Source organism: Pantherophis guttatus, chromosome 4 (genome assembly GCF_059756535.1).
Source record: "Pantherophis guttatus breed Tessera chromosome 4, ASM5975653v1, whole genome shotgun sequence".
NCBI lineage: Eukaryota > Metazoa > Chordata > Lepidosauria > Squamata > Colubridae > Pantherophis > Pantherophis guttatus.
Window position 1 is genome coordinate 59,714,270 of NC_142066.1, and position 15,937 is coordinate 59,730,206.

Here is a 15,937-nt window from a genome sequence, read left to right on the forward strand (position 1 = left end):
AGGCCCACTTTGCAGAAGGTATGAAAGAATTCTTAAAAAGAAAGACTTGGATTTTGATGAGAGGTTACAGGGTCAGAAATAAAAACAAAATATAAGAAAGAAATAACCATACTTTGATTTGGTTTAGTATGAGATGGTATGGAGAGAAATTTGACTGGGCCTTCAAGATTTTGTTTTTTACCCTACAACAATAAAATAGCATTCTTGGGATCCCTATAGTATCTATTTCTTGCTTTTGCCTACCCTGAAGGGCTGACACATGGCCTAAAGTAATTCAGCAGTGTAACATCCATTTTATAATAGCTGCAGTAGCTGCTAGTAGGTTTCTGGGTCCAATTTTAACTCATGAGAGTCTCATTCTGTAGCTCCTTACATGGCTTGAATCTACCTTGACTAGATAGACAGTGCAAGAGGAGATGTTTCAAGTCCTTACTTCCATAAAATTTTCGGCGAGTATTTTGGAACAGGACTTCTCAGAAGCTGCCTTAGTGTAGAAAATAAAGAAGATGACCTTGAAAGAGATTTGCAGGAGCCACTGCCTGGACAAAAGGAGCTGAACATTTTTCAAGTCCAGAATTGTGAGATAATGTTTGGAACCAGTTTAGGCAGACTCAGTTTGCCTAATTCACTGTATTATAACAAGGAAGGAAAGGACCAGCACAATCAGATTTGCAAGATTGTATTATTGTAGTTACTATCCCAACTCAGTGTATTTATTATCTTAACTACTAATACAAGTAGTTTCAGACTTTTGGTGCAGTTGATCTGGTCTGGTACATCTAGTGGAACTGTTTACCTTATCTTCTCGCCCCAGAAGTCTTGTTGACTCCTATATTGCTATAATATAGGCAGTGCATTAAATCAATTCTAAATTGGAAATACTTTAGAGGTTAACATCTGCTGCTATGCTGGCAGGTATAGCATTGATTTCATTTATTATTTAATATTACATTCTATAAACTTTTGTCTTATGGATGTAAACAATTGAGATACTGGCAGTTTACAGATAATATAATAATGCTAAATAATTTCAAGAAATTGAATGACTGAAATTCTCTATTGTGAAGTTTCAATATTTTTTGAAAGAGTTATATTTCCATAGAATAAGAAAAGTAGATTATAGGATTGTTTAAGTATTCATCTCTCACCCTGCAGTTTGAAATTCTATTGTTAAAAAGAGCTACGGTACTTTGTCTTTTGTCCACTAATTTCAACATCAACTTTCCTTCTACTAGTTATAGTAAGGACTTAATTGTTAATCTCCATTTGCAGTATGGGATAATATATTGGAGAGTTTATGTTTCCATTCTTTGGGGAGAATGCATTTGCATGGCAATATTTAATGTTTATTTAATTATTAATAACAAAAAATATCACCCATGAAAAAGGTCAGAAAGAAAATCTTTCTCTTTTGTTTTTGTAGTTTTCTTCTTTTCTTCACCTTTAGCAGAGGTAAACAAATCACATAATCATGAGAAATCATTATAAAAATTACTTTCTGGAATTCTCTATTGTCTTCCATAAGCAGTTGTCACCTTTAACATTCTCAGAACAATCACACACAACTCTAACCAGGAATTTAGTTTGTTGTCCAATACTTTTTTTTTGTTTTGAGAAAGTAATCAGGATAATTGTCATCTTGGACATTCATGGGAATAGATTGTTCATTGATTAAATAACTGCTATCCAATTGTCCAGAAGTACAGGCTGTAAGAGAAAAGTCTTGTGGCTTCAAACTGTTAGGCATATACCATGCATGTTCTGCTTTCATTATCCTGCTTCAATCAATTCTTTTCAGTAAGTACACATCATGTTCTATCTTAAAGAGAGGTAGTCATCAGGCCACAGTAGGTGTCAAAATAATCTTTATTAGCAAAGTAATTAACATCTTGGGGGTGGCAAATGCTTATATTTTCCCCCTGCTACTTAAGATGGGGATTTAATATATTTTTCTGGGAACGTGACCTCACACCATTGCAGCATTTAGTGGAGAGGAAGAGGATTTGGGTACAATAGTTCTTTATGGAGTGCTGTCATATAATGTCATCAAAAAGAAAGATGACACTCATACAAAAAGTGTAATCTGATTTGCTTTTCTTCTTAAGAGGATATTCTAAAATTGTGCTTATATCAGGCAAATTTGTACAAAATGTGTTACTCATACATATATTTTGCATAGTGGTTTAAGCAATGTCTGGGGTAGTTTTAATCCAAAAGGAACTGTTCATTGTAAATGCATAAAGTAATCTTCACATTTCCTAAAACATAATGCAAACCTACATAAATCTTGACTTGCAAAAACCTGGGAAAGATACTTCTGGAATTCAACTATTGCTCCTGGCTCTTTTCTGAGTCTTGGGAGAAAAACGTCACTTCCACTTTATAGATTACTAGATAGAATGTGGGAAAATATTTCTCTATGAGACTATGCTCAACAGTGTTTATTACAGGATACTTAAGATCCCACACTACTGTACAACAAATTTACATCATCTGTCAATGTGATCCTCTGCCTTATTTGATGTTTAGTTTAACTAAATTTGGTAAGGCTCTCCTTTTTAACAAATACATATCGAACTGGAACTACATACCAAAGTGTACATCTTAATTTATTGAAGGAGAGAGTGTCATAGAATTAAGAAGAGAGACTAAGAAGGGCTGTTAACAAAAACAGAGTCAATCAGATGTGCAGTTCACCATTCTACAAAGGACTACAATGCATATTTTATACTTTCATTGAATGGTCTTCCTTATATTTACATCCCTACAAGAAAAAAATAGAATTTATAATCTCACTTTATTTTGGGGACAAATCATTATATGCAAAAATTATATCATCCTTCCTAGGGTCACACATAATTAATAAAATCCTAAAATATTAATTGTAACTATTAACAAAAGAAATATCCATTCCTGATACCCTCTAACCCAGTGATAATTTTGTGAAGTTCTTAGCAATTTCCCCTCCAGGCCACATTTACTGTTATTTCTTTATTATTTTACAGAAATGTTCCTCTTTTCACTATTATTAGGTATTTAAAATACTGATAGGTAAAACTTTCAGCATTCATAGGATCTGCTGTTAATGCATGCCAAATCCGAGTTGATTTAGAGCTACCCACAACTACACGTAGTGTCACAGCACACCTAAAGTGTGGATGATGTGTAAGTGTAGGTTACAGATGGCTACAGACAGGCCAACACACACATCTTCCAAATACCAATTGTGTTTTGCAGAGGTGTGCACCCTTCATGCTGATTGGTTGATTTTACATCTTGTTCTGTTCTTTTCTGTTTGAGCAGAAAAGCACAGAATGAGCATTTGCAGATGTATAAGTGCAACAGCTATGCAACCAAGGAAGTCTATCAGCATGTTTATGTCATTGTTCCTGGAAGAGGGGGGAGAGGAGGGGGGATATTTGATTTCTCTGTGTTAGGAATCAATGAAGTCAATTCTCTTTTAAATTGCCCTTTTCTCAGAGAGCAGAACATAGTTACAGTACGCTGGAAATGTCCTCCAAGTGTAAGCAGTAAACCCTATACTAAACGATTTCTCAATTCAACTCCTCTTCGCTTCGCTTTCTGTGCACTTGGATTCCTAAACTATAGGAAGGAGTGGGTCAGAGAGATGTCTCTGAATGTCCAAATGCTCAGATGTTGCCTCAAGGTGTTCAGGGAGAGAATGGAAACGAGATCCTTGGAAAAGTTTCTGGTTATTAGGTATCCTCCAGTGAGGTTCTTGTTTTGACAGGAACTGTGGATAAAGCTCTTGCTGGGAATTGATTGCTACAGTATCATTTAAAGCCAGTGACAGGGGTAAACCACTTGGCAACAAATTCCTAGATTTTACTGTTTTTTTCCCAATTTCACAATAATTTGGAATCTAGTGAGGAAAGAAAAATAAAATCATACTTCCAGTAATATATTTGTGTGACACAGAATCTCAACAATAACATGAAAACTCAATGTTTAAGAATCTATCATAACTATAGAAATATAGTTAGAGAAGCATTATGGTAATAAAATTAAAGAGAGTTGAGCTACCCTTGGTCTATGGGCTGCATGTTCTAAATCATTCTAAACTTGACTGTAAAAATATTTCTGTAATAGAATTGTCAAAGTCTAGAATGCTCTACCTGATTCAGTTGTTTCAGCTACAAATTTTCACAGTTTCAGTCACAAATGGACTTCCGTGTACCTTACATATTCTTAAGTGGTCAGTAGAGGGGGTGTGCACTAATGTGCCTATCATCCCTGTTATTGTATTTTTATTCTTTTATTCTTCTTCTCATTTTTGTTTGAAAAATTCTAATAAATAAATAAATATGAGTCTCGCTACCAGAGCAACTTCAGATGGTGAGCTGAAATTTGGTGGCAAAATGGTCCAATTTTGATTAACATTTTTTACTTCCCCATTTGCATACTATGAATTTGAAGTGAAGATTTGATGAACAAATATCATATTATTTATTTGCATATAACTAAACACATGCATATATCTTTTTGGACATGCAATTTAAAGAAAACTCAAACTGAAAAATGGTGAACTTGTGATGGAGGGATTTAATGAAACTATTTTAAAAATTAAACAATTCTGAAATCTTTAACTTTTGTGGCTATTATTATAGGCAAAATGTAAAAGCCTGAGCTGGTTCCTAGCTACTTTAGAATTAAACGTATTTTCAAAACTACAATACAGATATCCTCTTTTATTTTGATATAAAGAAGGTTGCAATATGGGCACAACTCCCTGAAAATTGACTGTATTATACATATACTTAGTATGGTTCCCTGCATTGAACAAACAAGTGATAAAACACAGCAAAGGGGGAAAAAGTATAATATATTTGAGGCAGAATAGTTTCTTCCTACAGAATATAGCTTTCTTCTCCCCATCCTTTTCCCCCCTTTCGTTAATTGACCCTGAGTCAGAGCAGACTATTTTAGCTTATTTTTTTACCTTCCCAATCTGACATGACTTTGTAGCAATAAAGCTCTTAACTGCTTCATTGAAAATGAATAATTCAGATTCTTGTATCCAGTGGGGAAAATGGTAGTTTAATTATCTCCAGAGAGCACATTTCAGCTTGTTTTGCCCCCGGTTGTTGGTAGGGAGACAGCTTTTTCATTTCTCTGGATTTAAAGAGGAAACCAGAAATCAACCCATTTGTTTGGATTTTTGTTTCTCATGAGCAAGCCATAGAAATGGAGATTTTCCCTCGTGGCTGGTGAGTTGAGGGGTCTTTCAGCAAGTTCAGAGCTATGATGTAGCCTAAATTAGAACCAATCTACCTCATTTCTAATACACTTTTTGGATTGGAATTTCTTTTTCAGTTAAAGATAGAAGAGATACAGATGAGTTTTTCTCTTTGGTGATATTTATAATTTTTGGAATTATAATATTTAGAAACAGCTCAGAAGTTTATTGACTTTTCTTGCCTCATAAAAAGTTGAGAATTAAAGAAATTAAAAGACTTGTAGCTTTTCTTTTTAAAAGATTGAATAGGAAGAATGTCTTCTGTGGGACAACTGTCTTGTTTATATATCAACGATAAAACAAAACCTTCAAAATCCATTTCTAGAACAAGATGTCTATTTTAAAGAAAATGTTTGATTTAGGGGCCTGTGAAGTGCTTGAATTTTTTAATTGTTTACTTTAATCAGAAATTATTACTAAAGACAAACAAATATCTCTGGAGACAACAGATGGATTCACTAGATTTACAAATAGAGTTGAATGACTATTCAAAAAATTGAAAAAGACATTGTGGATTACTCTTTCAAACAGAAATGTAAGAGATTTATTGGACTGACTGACTGAAATTACAAGTGAACTTCAAGGTAAGAATTTTAACAGAATAAGAAATGATACTAGAAGAAAACAGGAGCCAGAATTTTATCCATTGCCATGGGGTAATGGATTAATTTTTGATACCTAAAACTTTTCTTTTTGGTAATATTTAAAAGTGTTTACTTTTTTTTTTTGTAATGTTTAATTGTTAAGAGAGGGATGCGGTGACCATAGACTAAATAGAAAAGAAACCTATATATTCATGCTATTAGGTATTTTTGCTATTTTTACTGGATCTTTGCTGATTAATAAGGAGAGCTGAAGTTTACAGGCCAATTTATACAAAATGGAATGAGCTATGGAATGAAGAAGTATTTGGCTGTATTTTAAGACACAATGAGATGTTAATGAAGCTACTTTTGGACACTGCAAGAAACTAACAGAAATGTAATTATGGTTTTGGGATTTGATTATTAGAATTACATGGGATTAAAGAAATAATAGTAAGACCTTTGTTAATTATAGAATAAGAGTTCGATGTATTTTTTAATTTACTGTAAAACTGTATCCTTTTTTTGTTTGCACTTTTCTTTTGTTTTTTGTATGATTCTTTTTTTCTATTTTCTTTTTTCTTGCTTTGTTAGTTTTTATGCATTGTTTCAAAATAAATAAAAATAACACCCATATTTTAAAAAGCCAAGAAATGAATGTTTCAGTTTTTTAATGCCTTTATCTTACCTCTTTCAGGGGAGTCAGTTCCTCTTCTCCCAGGGATGGCTCAGGTTCTGTGTTCCTTAGGTTCATGCTATACAGAGACAAATTACGGGAGGAAGGCGAGATGGAACTATATGCAGGTGGCACTTGAGACAGCTGGCGCTGTAGCAGCTGCAGAATGAGATTAATGTCGGAAGACATCCTGGATTCTAGTCTATATGAGAGAACACAGTATTTTCCCCTGAGGCATTTTGATTTCTGAGGCAGTACAGAAGATTGATTTAAGAGCAGTTAGAGTTAGTATAGAACGTTTTCAAACAGTGAATTATACAATAATAAAAACCAGAAGTCTGGTAACACCTTTCCCAACTAATAATCTGATTAAAAGGTTTCTATTCTATTCTATTCTATTCTATTCTATTCTATTCTATTCTATTCTATTCTAGTCTAGTCTAGTCTAGTCTAGTCTAGTCTATCCTATCCTATCCTATCCTATCCTATCCTATCCTATCCTATCCTATCCTATCCTATCCTATCCTATGTTTTCAAAACTTATGCCTTTTAATAAAATGTGTTAGTTGGAAAAAGTGCTATCAGAATTTCCTAATGTTTGCTATACATAGGTTAATATGGCTCTCCTCCTATCGTGTGCAACACCAAGACTCTTCCTTTAAAAACTGAGCTTTATTTTCAGTTTCCAAAAGCTATTAGAGTCCCTTGGGAGTTGGGCGGCATAGAAATGCGACAAAATAAATAAATAAATAAATAAATAAATAAAAATAAATAAATAAATAAATAAGGGCACTAAATTTGGCTATTTATTTTTAAGCAGCAGTTGTAATTCCAGGAGGACCTCCAGATGCTGCACTGGTTCATTTGGGGTAGTGGAAGCCCATCCAACACTAAAAATGGTATAGATAGTATTCAATTTATGACTGTTTGTGTAATGACAATTTCAAATTATGAAAGCCTTGAGAAAAGTGACATATGGCCTGTCCTCAAAATTATAACCATCACTCTGACAGTCATGTGATTGCAATTTGGATGCTTGGCAACTGGCTGACATTAATGACAGGTGCAGTGTCTTGAGGTCACATAATTGTGATATGTGATCTTCCTAGCCAGCTTCTGACAAGCAAAGTCAATTGGGGAAGCCAGATTCACAACCACATGCTGTCAGCCCTGGAGGCCATCTTTTTCTTTGCATTTTCAGGGCTGCCACACTTAGTGCTGTGGGAAACTGGGCGGGGAGGATTGCATGGAGTTGTGGAGATATCTAGCCATAATAGGGTGGGGAGTGGGAGGCACTGCCATACTGTGGTTCTCCTCCTATTTCTCCGACCAGTCGCAGTCTGTGTTGGCTGGAAGGCAGAGGTCGACCTCAAGGCACTTGGTTTGTGGGGTGCCACAAGGGTCGGTTCTCTCACCCCTTCTGTTCAACATTTATGTGAAGTCGCTGGGTGAGATCATCCGTGGTTTTGGGGTGAAGTATCATCAGTATGCTGATGATACTCAGCTATACATCTCCACCCCGGACCACCCCAGTGATGCCCTTAAAGTGATGTCCCAGTGCCTGGAGGCTGTACGGATCTGGATGGGGAGGAACAGACTCAGGCTCAACCCATCCAACACCGAGTGGCTGTGGTTTCCGACGTCCCGATATAGTCAATTGGTGCCATCACTGGCTATTGGGGATGAGTCATTGCCCCCCACAGAGAGGGTTCGCAACTTAGGCGTCCTCTTGGACTCATGGCTGTCTTTAGAAGAACACTTGACGGCTGTGGTCGGGAGGTCTTTTTATCAGGTTCGCCTGATTCGCCAGTTGCGTCCCTTTCTGGATCGGGACTCGTTAAATACGGTCACTCATGCCCTCGTCACTTCACGCCTGGACTACTGTAATGCTCTCTACATGGGGCTCCCCTTGAGGAGCACCCGGAGGCTCCAGCTGGTCCAGAATGCGGCCGCGCGGGTAGTTATGGGAGCAGCATGGCGCTCCCATGTGGCTCCCCTCCTGCGCGAGCTGCACTGGCTCCCTGTGGTCTTCCGGGTGCGCTTCAAGGTCTTAGTTACCACCTTTAGAGCGTTCCATGGCTTAGGACCGGGGTACTTACGAGACCGCCTTCTGCCACCAATAGCCTCTCACCGCCCAGTACGCTCCCATAGAGAGGGGCTTCTCAGGGTGCCGTCAGCCAAACAGTGTCGACTGGCGGCCCCCAGGGGGAGAGCCTTTTCTGTGAGGGCACCCACCATCTGGAACGAGCTCCCCCCAGAGATACAGAAGATTCCGGATCTGCACACTTTCCGCCGTGCCCTCAAAACATTCCTGTTTCAGCAGGCCGGCCTGGCCTAACTTTCCCTTTATATTGCTTTTTTGATTTTATTTTAAACTGGGATGTCTTGAATTATCTAGGACCAGAGTGTTTAGTATATTTTAATTGGTTTTTTTTTAATTAACGTTTGTATTACATGTATTTTTATCGTTCGCTGTTCACCGCCCTGAGTCCCTTAGGAATAGGGCGGTATATAAATTAATTAATTAATTAAATAAATAAATAAATAAATAAATAAATAAATAACATTATTTTCTTTGAGAGTCAAGGACAATCTGCCTGCACCTGGAGTGGCGTGACTGGGCGGCATCTCCAGTTGGGACAGTGCATTGATTAGACCATGTGATGGACATGTGGGTGCAGGAGAAGGGGCTTCTCCTGCACCCAGGACTTTCTTTTAAGCGGGGAAAACCTGGAAGCTTTCAGATTCAGGTTTTCCCAGAGATGCCAATATGACATCTCTTTCTTTTGTTGGGGGTGTTACTTGGAATCCTGACACATAATTTGCTTAACAGCCATGGCAAAATGGGTCCAGTCATGTGATGATTCACTTACTGACCACATCACTTAACAACCAAGATTCCAGTCACAATTGTAGTCATAGGTTGAGGACTACCTGTAACGTCTTAGAATCAGCAGGCCTCAAACTCACTCAGTCTTGTCAGGGTTTAACTGAAACCTGTTGTTCCCATCCAATCCTTCACAACCCCCAGATACCATGATAAGACATTCACGGCATTTTTTAAATCAATAATGACAATGGATGAATTTGTCCCGCAGCTTCATACATTTGTTGAATTTGAGAGAAGAGCACTGAACTCGGCAGCATCATCTCTCATGCCCAATTACTTTCAGGAATTTGGGATGCATTGTTGAATTCCAAAGCTATTAGAACTGGAACATTCTTATTTTCAAATCACTGAGTGTCTGAATTTACCTGCTAAGCTGTGCCTGCAGGCATTCCAGCTTTGCTTCAATCTGCCGTGGTCCATCCTCAGGGTTTAGAGGTGTGCCCAATGGGCTATGTACCAAGGAGATGTGCTGGAAAGGCTCCGATAAGAGACTGGGCTTTTTTTTCTCCCAGAATGTGAACAGGTTGGAAACATCCAGTGATGTTGCTGGGAGTTGAAAGAAAAAAGTTATCTATATAAAATTGCATGGCATGGATCCAGGTTACCTGAGGAGCCATTTCAACCCAATGGGATTGGCCCGCCTCATCTGGGCCAGCAGAGGAGGCAGGCTGTAGACCCTGTTGATCAAGGGATTCCAGCTGCTGGGGTCCAGAAGAAGAGGTTTCTCTCTTGTGGCTCCTATATTTAGAACTTCTTGCCTTCTGTGATGAGATCTGCTCCCACCCTCCTGACCTTCCATAGAGCCTGAAGACCTCCTCTGCCATTTGGTTTGGGGCTCTAAGTAGCAAGCAGCAGAGTATCATGCTAGACGGATAGCAGATCCCACCCCCAGGCATCCTGCTCCTTCCCACCCTGCCTTTTAATTATGCTGTATTTTTATAGCTATTAGATACACATATTTTTATGGTTTTATTGCTTTTAATGTTGTAAGGGTCAGTTTGCAGCAAAATGGGCAGCAAACAAATTTAAAAAATTAACAAGTAATTAAAAGGGTATGATTTTGTTTCAATATATATTTATGGCATCGTTATATCATTTTTCATTTTAAAAAGCTGTTTAATAAAATAAAACATCTATTTCTGAAAAAATAGAAACATGATAAAACCAATCAAACCAATTAGTATAAACCAGTTTATACTATTAATATAAAATTAAACCAGTTTTTACTAACAATATAAAACACTAAAACTAACAATGACTAATGAATTACAATAATAAGAGTTGATACAAAAGATCAGTGGAAGGCCTGTTTAAGTTTGTTTGTTTTTTTGGCAAAACCTGTCAGGTTTCCTTGTTTTCTATTACAGTAGTTTTGTGCGGTGGGTACCACTTTTCAGTATGTCTACTTTTGCACTACAGCCAGATGAATGTCAGCAGTACCTAAGTATCAGGTCACAAATATACTTGGTTTAAAATTATTCCTATTTATAATTCTTAAAATGTTTGTTAAGTGTCTCTTTCTCATTAAGTAGTATAATTTGTTGTATTTAGTCCTACCCTTGATTGGTCTTAATCACTCACTTGTTCTTTAAATATTCCCTCTTACAATTCCCTCTCCTCAGTTTGCATTGTCCTGTTGATTTAAAAATTATATACTGTACAAAAAGATATATAAATACTTGTATCAGTATGCTGTAGGGAGGAAATAAAAAATATCTTTATGCTAGTCTTCTCCCATTTCTGCAGTATGAAAAAAAATGTCATGGCTTTTGCCATATCTCAAGGGCTGCAAATTTCTTTAATGCTTCTAAAATGGGTTTGTTCCTCATTGCCAGCTGTGTCTGAAGATGAAAATATCCTGGGTCCCTCTTGAGAAGGTATTTAAAAGTTCAATATTGGTACTTTGATCTGTATTCTTTTTGGATATCTTGATAAGCACACATATATGTTATTGAAAGAAAAGGAAAAGTGATTTTGAGAGTGAGACCAATGGGCATATCTTTTGTCTTTGATCTCCTTGATTTTAATCTATATAAGGACTGGCCAACCCTGTTTTGGTGGTACATTTAGGTTTACTTGATACCTGAAAAGAAAGAAAAGGGAGGAGAAATGGTGATGGGAAGAGGAGAACACACTAATTGTTTAACTTTTGGCATTTGCAACAAAAATTACAGTGAAAAACTGCAAAAAATGGACTTAGCCTACATGTATGTAAATATATGTATATAAAAGTACTTTTTCTAGCATCATAAAGACTTTTGTTTTAGCAGCATGAATATTCTAGAGACAGTGACAAGACAAAAACTTTCAGTACATAATTGATTAAGGTCTTATCAATTTCTGGCAGTAGCATAGAAGGGTACTAAGCAACTTAAGGCCCACTTCCAAAGGTGTTAGACAAGGACGCAGCTTGGCCCAGATACAATTCAATCTTTATTTTAATGACATCTTGGGATTTCTCCATTCTATTAATGTCCACGTGCCAAAGAACTTTAACAGATATATCAACCTTCTGTTGGATGCAGGTGACATGATTCTTCTAAGTAGGCCTGAGAAGATTAATGAGGAAATTTAGTGCCTGTTATGCTTCTATATAAGATTAAATCAAAGGTAGTAGTTTTGAGGGAAAGACAGGCCAAATGCAACTGGCAATCTGATGGGGAGCTATAAAATTTATCATATTTAGGGCAGCAGTGAAATCCACTTACCTTCACTACCGGTTCAGGAATGGGAGTGCGCAGGAGCATGGGAGCCTTCTGCACATGCGCAGAGGGTCAAAAACGGGACGTAATGACATCCCGGTGGGTGGGCGGAGCCTCCTGCTGCTGGTACTACCAGTTAGCACGAGCTGGATAGATCAGGCCGGATTTCACCACTGATTTAGGGGTGGATATAATCTTAGCCAACCACTTCAAATGAAGTTCTACAAAGATAACCACAAGCTCGAACATGCTTTGTATTTTAAAGATCCACAAAGCAAAAATTGTATCAATGTTAACATATATAACGCCCCCTTACTTGAACAATTAGGTGCACTTTTTAAGAACTATTCTAGGGACCGATAGGAATACATCTGTAGCAGCAGTACAAGCATAAAGAGGCACCCCTTCATCTATAGTCTAACAGTAATGAAAGTTTTTAATTATTAATCTATGATCCTCTCAGTGGAAGCTGACGGAGTACCACAAATGTGCCTTAAAGAACAGATGGGCACACTTCAACCAACCACATGGATCAATCAGTTTTTCCAAATTGTCTCACGCTGTGGCCTCTCATCACAATACCTATCCTCAATCTGCCATCAGGCCAGGACAATATTCAAACAATGAGTTTTGGATAAAGTCTTTGGCTAAACCAAACTAATATTGAGCCACTTGCAAACATCAAGGTGCTGAAATGGCTGGCCAAAAATAAAATAACCTTCCAAAGAGAAAAATACTTGACAATGGATTTGACTCAGAATCATAAATAGCTCTTACCAGAGAAAGATTCAAGCTGCTAGACTGTATGATCAAATAGGGAAGTCAAGTGCCATATCTTGAGAGAATGTGTATTTGTGGAACATTAGAAACAGAAGGCATTAGCGCATATCCTCCTATTCAGTTATCAATTATGTGCCTCAGCAAGGATTCAAATCTTACAAACACTATTCAACAGAACCATAAATGGGTCCCAAAAGATTACCTTATTTTTTTCAGGGCACAAATATAAATGTAGTCACTAGAACTGTTAAATTTATAGTCAGAGCTGTCCAATAAAGAATATGTATTATAGAACACATCGGGGATCTGAAATGTGAAACTGATAAATTCACTTAAACACACGCTGTTTCTGAACTTTAGGATTCATTTTATTATCTATCTTTGCATTCTATTTTACTTCGTGTTATTTTATCTTACTCTTTTATTTTTAGCCTATATTACCTACTATATTTTAGTCTATTTTATCTCACCATAGCCTATTTTATCACACTTCGCTTTCTTAACCTTGCCTCATTTTGTTGTATTTTACTATGGCGATGCTCATGGTTTGATATGGTAAAATCAACAAAGTATTCTGTTCCTACAATAAATTACACTAATACAAAGGATTAATTTTAGGTCAAAGAGTTGAACTTGTTAACACTTATTAAATTAGCACTTATTAGGGTAAGTTAGTAGTTATTAGAGAAATGTGGCGTTGCAGAAAAATGCTACTCAGGAAAGAAAGCTTGTTAGATATTGAAAAGCTAGACAATGCTTGATTTAAAGGCTATGCTTGCCAGACAGAGGATGAGGAGACATTCCCTTCTTTTGCTGGAGGTCTGGAAATCGTAAGTGCATCTATTGTGGGGGTTTTCAAACTGGATTTAAAGAACTATAAGAGTTGAATAGATTCCATGGGATTAAGTGTAAGGAAAAAATCCTCTCAATGAGGAATTTGGGGAGGGAAAATCCTCTCTGCTAGAGGCTAAGTCTTAATTCCTGGAGTAGAAGGTGTGCTTTTTAAAAAACATAGTCCCGTGTGGAACAGGAGTTTCTTTTCTACAAGGGAGGAACGGGGAATTTTTTTTCCACAGGTGTAGAGGAAGCAGGTTGATAACCTTGATAAAAGTCTGCAATAGCTGTTAAGAGAAAATAAAAGACAAGTCAGTCCTAGGAAAGGTGAAAGCATTCAAAATCAGTCCACCTTGATTCTGTTTAGTTGTAGGGATAGAGAAAAACTTTGGTTGATTTTCAAAATTGTTATTGCATCCTAAAACATGTTAGTAGATAGCCTGAAATCCTCTTCCTGTCTTAGCCTATCTTCAAAGATCTGACAGCAAGGAACTAAAGAAAAGGAGTTTAATCCAATGGTGGGATTCAACTTTTTTTACTATCAGTTCTGTGGCCGTGGCTTGGTGGGTGTGGCTTTGCTTGGTGGGCGTGGCCTTGGTGGTGTGGCAGGGGTAGGATACTATAAAATCTCCATTCCTACCCCACTCCAGGGAAAGGTTACTGTTAAACCTCCATTCCTTCCCCACTCCAGGGGAAGGTTACTGCAAAATCCCTATTTCCTCCCAATCAGCTGGGACTCGGGAGGTAGAGATGGGCCAGTCAGAGGTGGTATTTACCAGTTCTCTGAACTACTCAAAATTTCCACTACCGGTTCTCCAGAACTGTCAGAACCTGCTGAATACCACCTCTGGTTTAATCCCTTGCAGAGTCCCCCCCCCAAAAAAGCACTAAGATATACCACCCATTTTGATCAAGAGTGTTGGAATTTGTTGCTTTTTAAAGGCAAATTGGTTCTGCACCCTGAAAAACTTTGAAACTGTATGACTTCCTGTTTGCTGCTGGCCGCCGCCAGACGTTCCTTTGGGATCGTCAGCTTCCACTGCCTGTTAGAGCCGCCTTCACAACGGAACGGCGGCTCGAAAAAACTCCGTTCCCATGAGGAAACGGAGATAGAGCCGGCAGGGGTGGGTAGAACTCTCTGCAGAGTCCCAAAAGTTTTTCTTTTACTTTTGGGATGGAGCGGATGAGATGCCCCATATCCCCAGCCGCTGCTCCGGGCTTTGGGAGACCTCTGCTAATGCAGAGCCAGGCGTCAAAAGCAAGCCTGCGAATTTGACAGATTACTCAAAGAAAATGTGAGCTGGACCTGTAATACTGAAGCGCAAGTATTTTACTTATCTTTTAAAAATTACTTAAGAGAATAGAGGAAGAGAAAGAGGAAAAAAGTTTCTTTTTAAAATGGCGTCTGCCGCGGCTGGAGAAGAGTTTGAGAGGGAAAGTTCTTCCGTTTTTTATTATTACAATGTAGCGGAATAAATACCACTGGCTACATTTGTAGATAAAACTCCGCTCCTGTTTTTGTTTTTCTCTTTTTCCCTTGTTGCTGGCTGGAAGTCTTTTGTCTTGTTTTTTTTTTTTTTTTCTTCTAACAAAGCCTGCTTAGGCGGAAACATGGCACTGAGGCTTGTGAAGTCAGACAAGCAAATAGGTGGGGGGGATTCCCCCACTAAGAATTTAAAGGAACAAGTTTTAACTCTTCAGTCCCAGAAACCTGATTTTAATATAATAGAATTTCTCTTAGAGGAGATTGAAAGAAGGGATGAGATTGTGAATCAGCAACTTGAAAAATTTAAGCAGGAAACCAAGGAATTGGTGAAATCCAAGTTTGACTTTTTGCAGCAAAAAATTTTAAAAATGTCAGAATTCATGATTCGGTTGGATACAAATACTAATTTACTAGAGTCAAAAATGGATGAAATTCAAGATAAATTGGACAATAGAATTCAAAAAATTGAAAATGATTTGTTAAATATTCAGGATTATAGTTCAGAAGAAAAATTTAAAATGGATGCTGACCAAAAGTCTGGTAATGTAGAAAATCTGCAACAGAGGATTGATAAAGAGGTTCTAAAGATACAATACAATTTCACAGAATATGCAATAAGACTTAGAGGTTTGCAGGAAAATAACAGAGATGACTTAAGGAAAATATCCTCTGAATTTCTAGCTGGGATTTTAAAGATTCAACCTGAGGAAGTGTTTTGTAGGATTGAC

At 37.4% G+C, this 15,937-nt stretch overlaps 1 protein-coding gene across 1 annotated transcript in view; it reads right to left on the minus strand.

Moving 5' to 3' along the window:
- Window positions 1–1,850: 1,850 nt before the first annotated feature.
- KCNH6 (potassium voltage-gated channel subfamily H member 6) overlaps window positions 1,851–15,937 on the minus strand; it is a 111,192-nt gene continuing 97,105 nt past the window's right edge. The window contains exons 12-14 of the mRNA XM_060691736.2: window positions 9,773–9,953; window positions 6,530–6,719; window positions 1,851–3,883 (exon numbers count right to left, since the gene is read on the minus strand). Of these exons, the coding sequence (XP_060547719.1) occupies window positions 3,599–3,883; window positions 6,530–6,719; window positions 9,773–9,953 (656 nt within the window). The 3' untranslated portion in view covers window positions 1,851–3,598. The remainder of the gene's footprint in view (window positions 3,884–6,529; window positions 6,720–9,772; window positions 9,954–15,937) is intronic.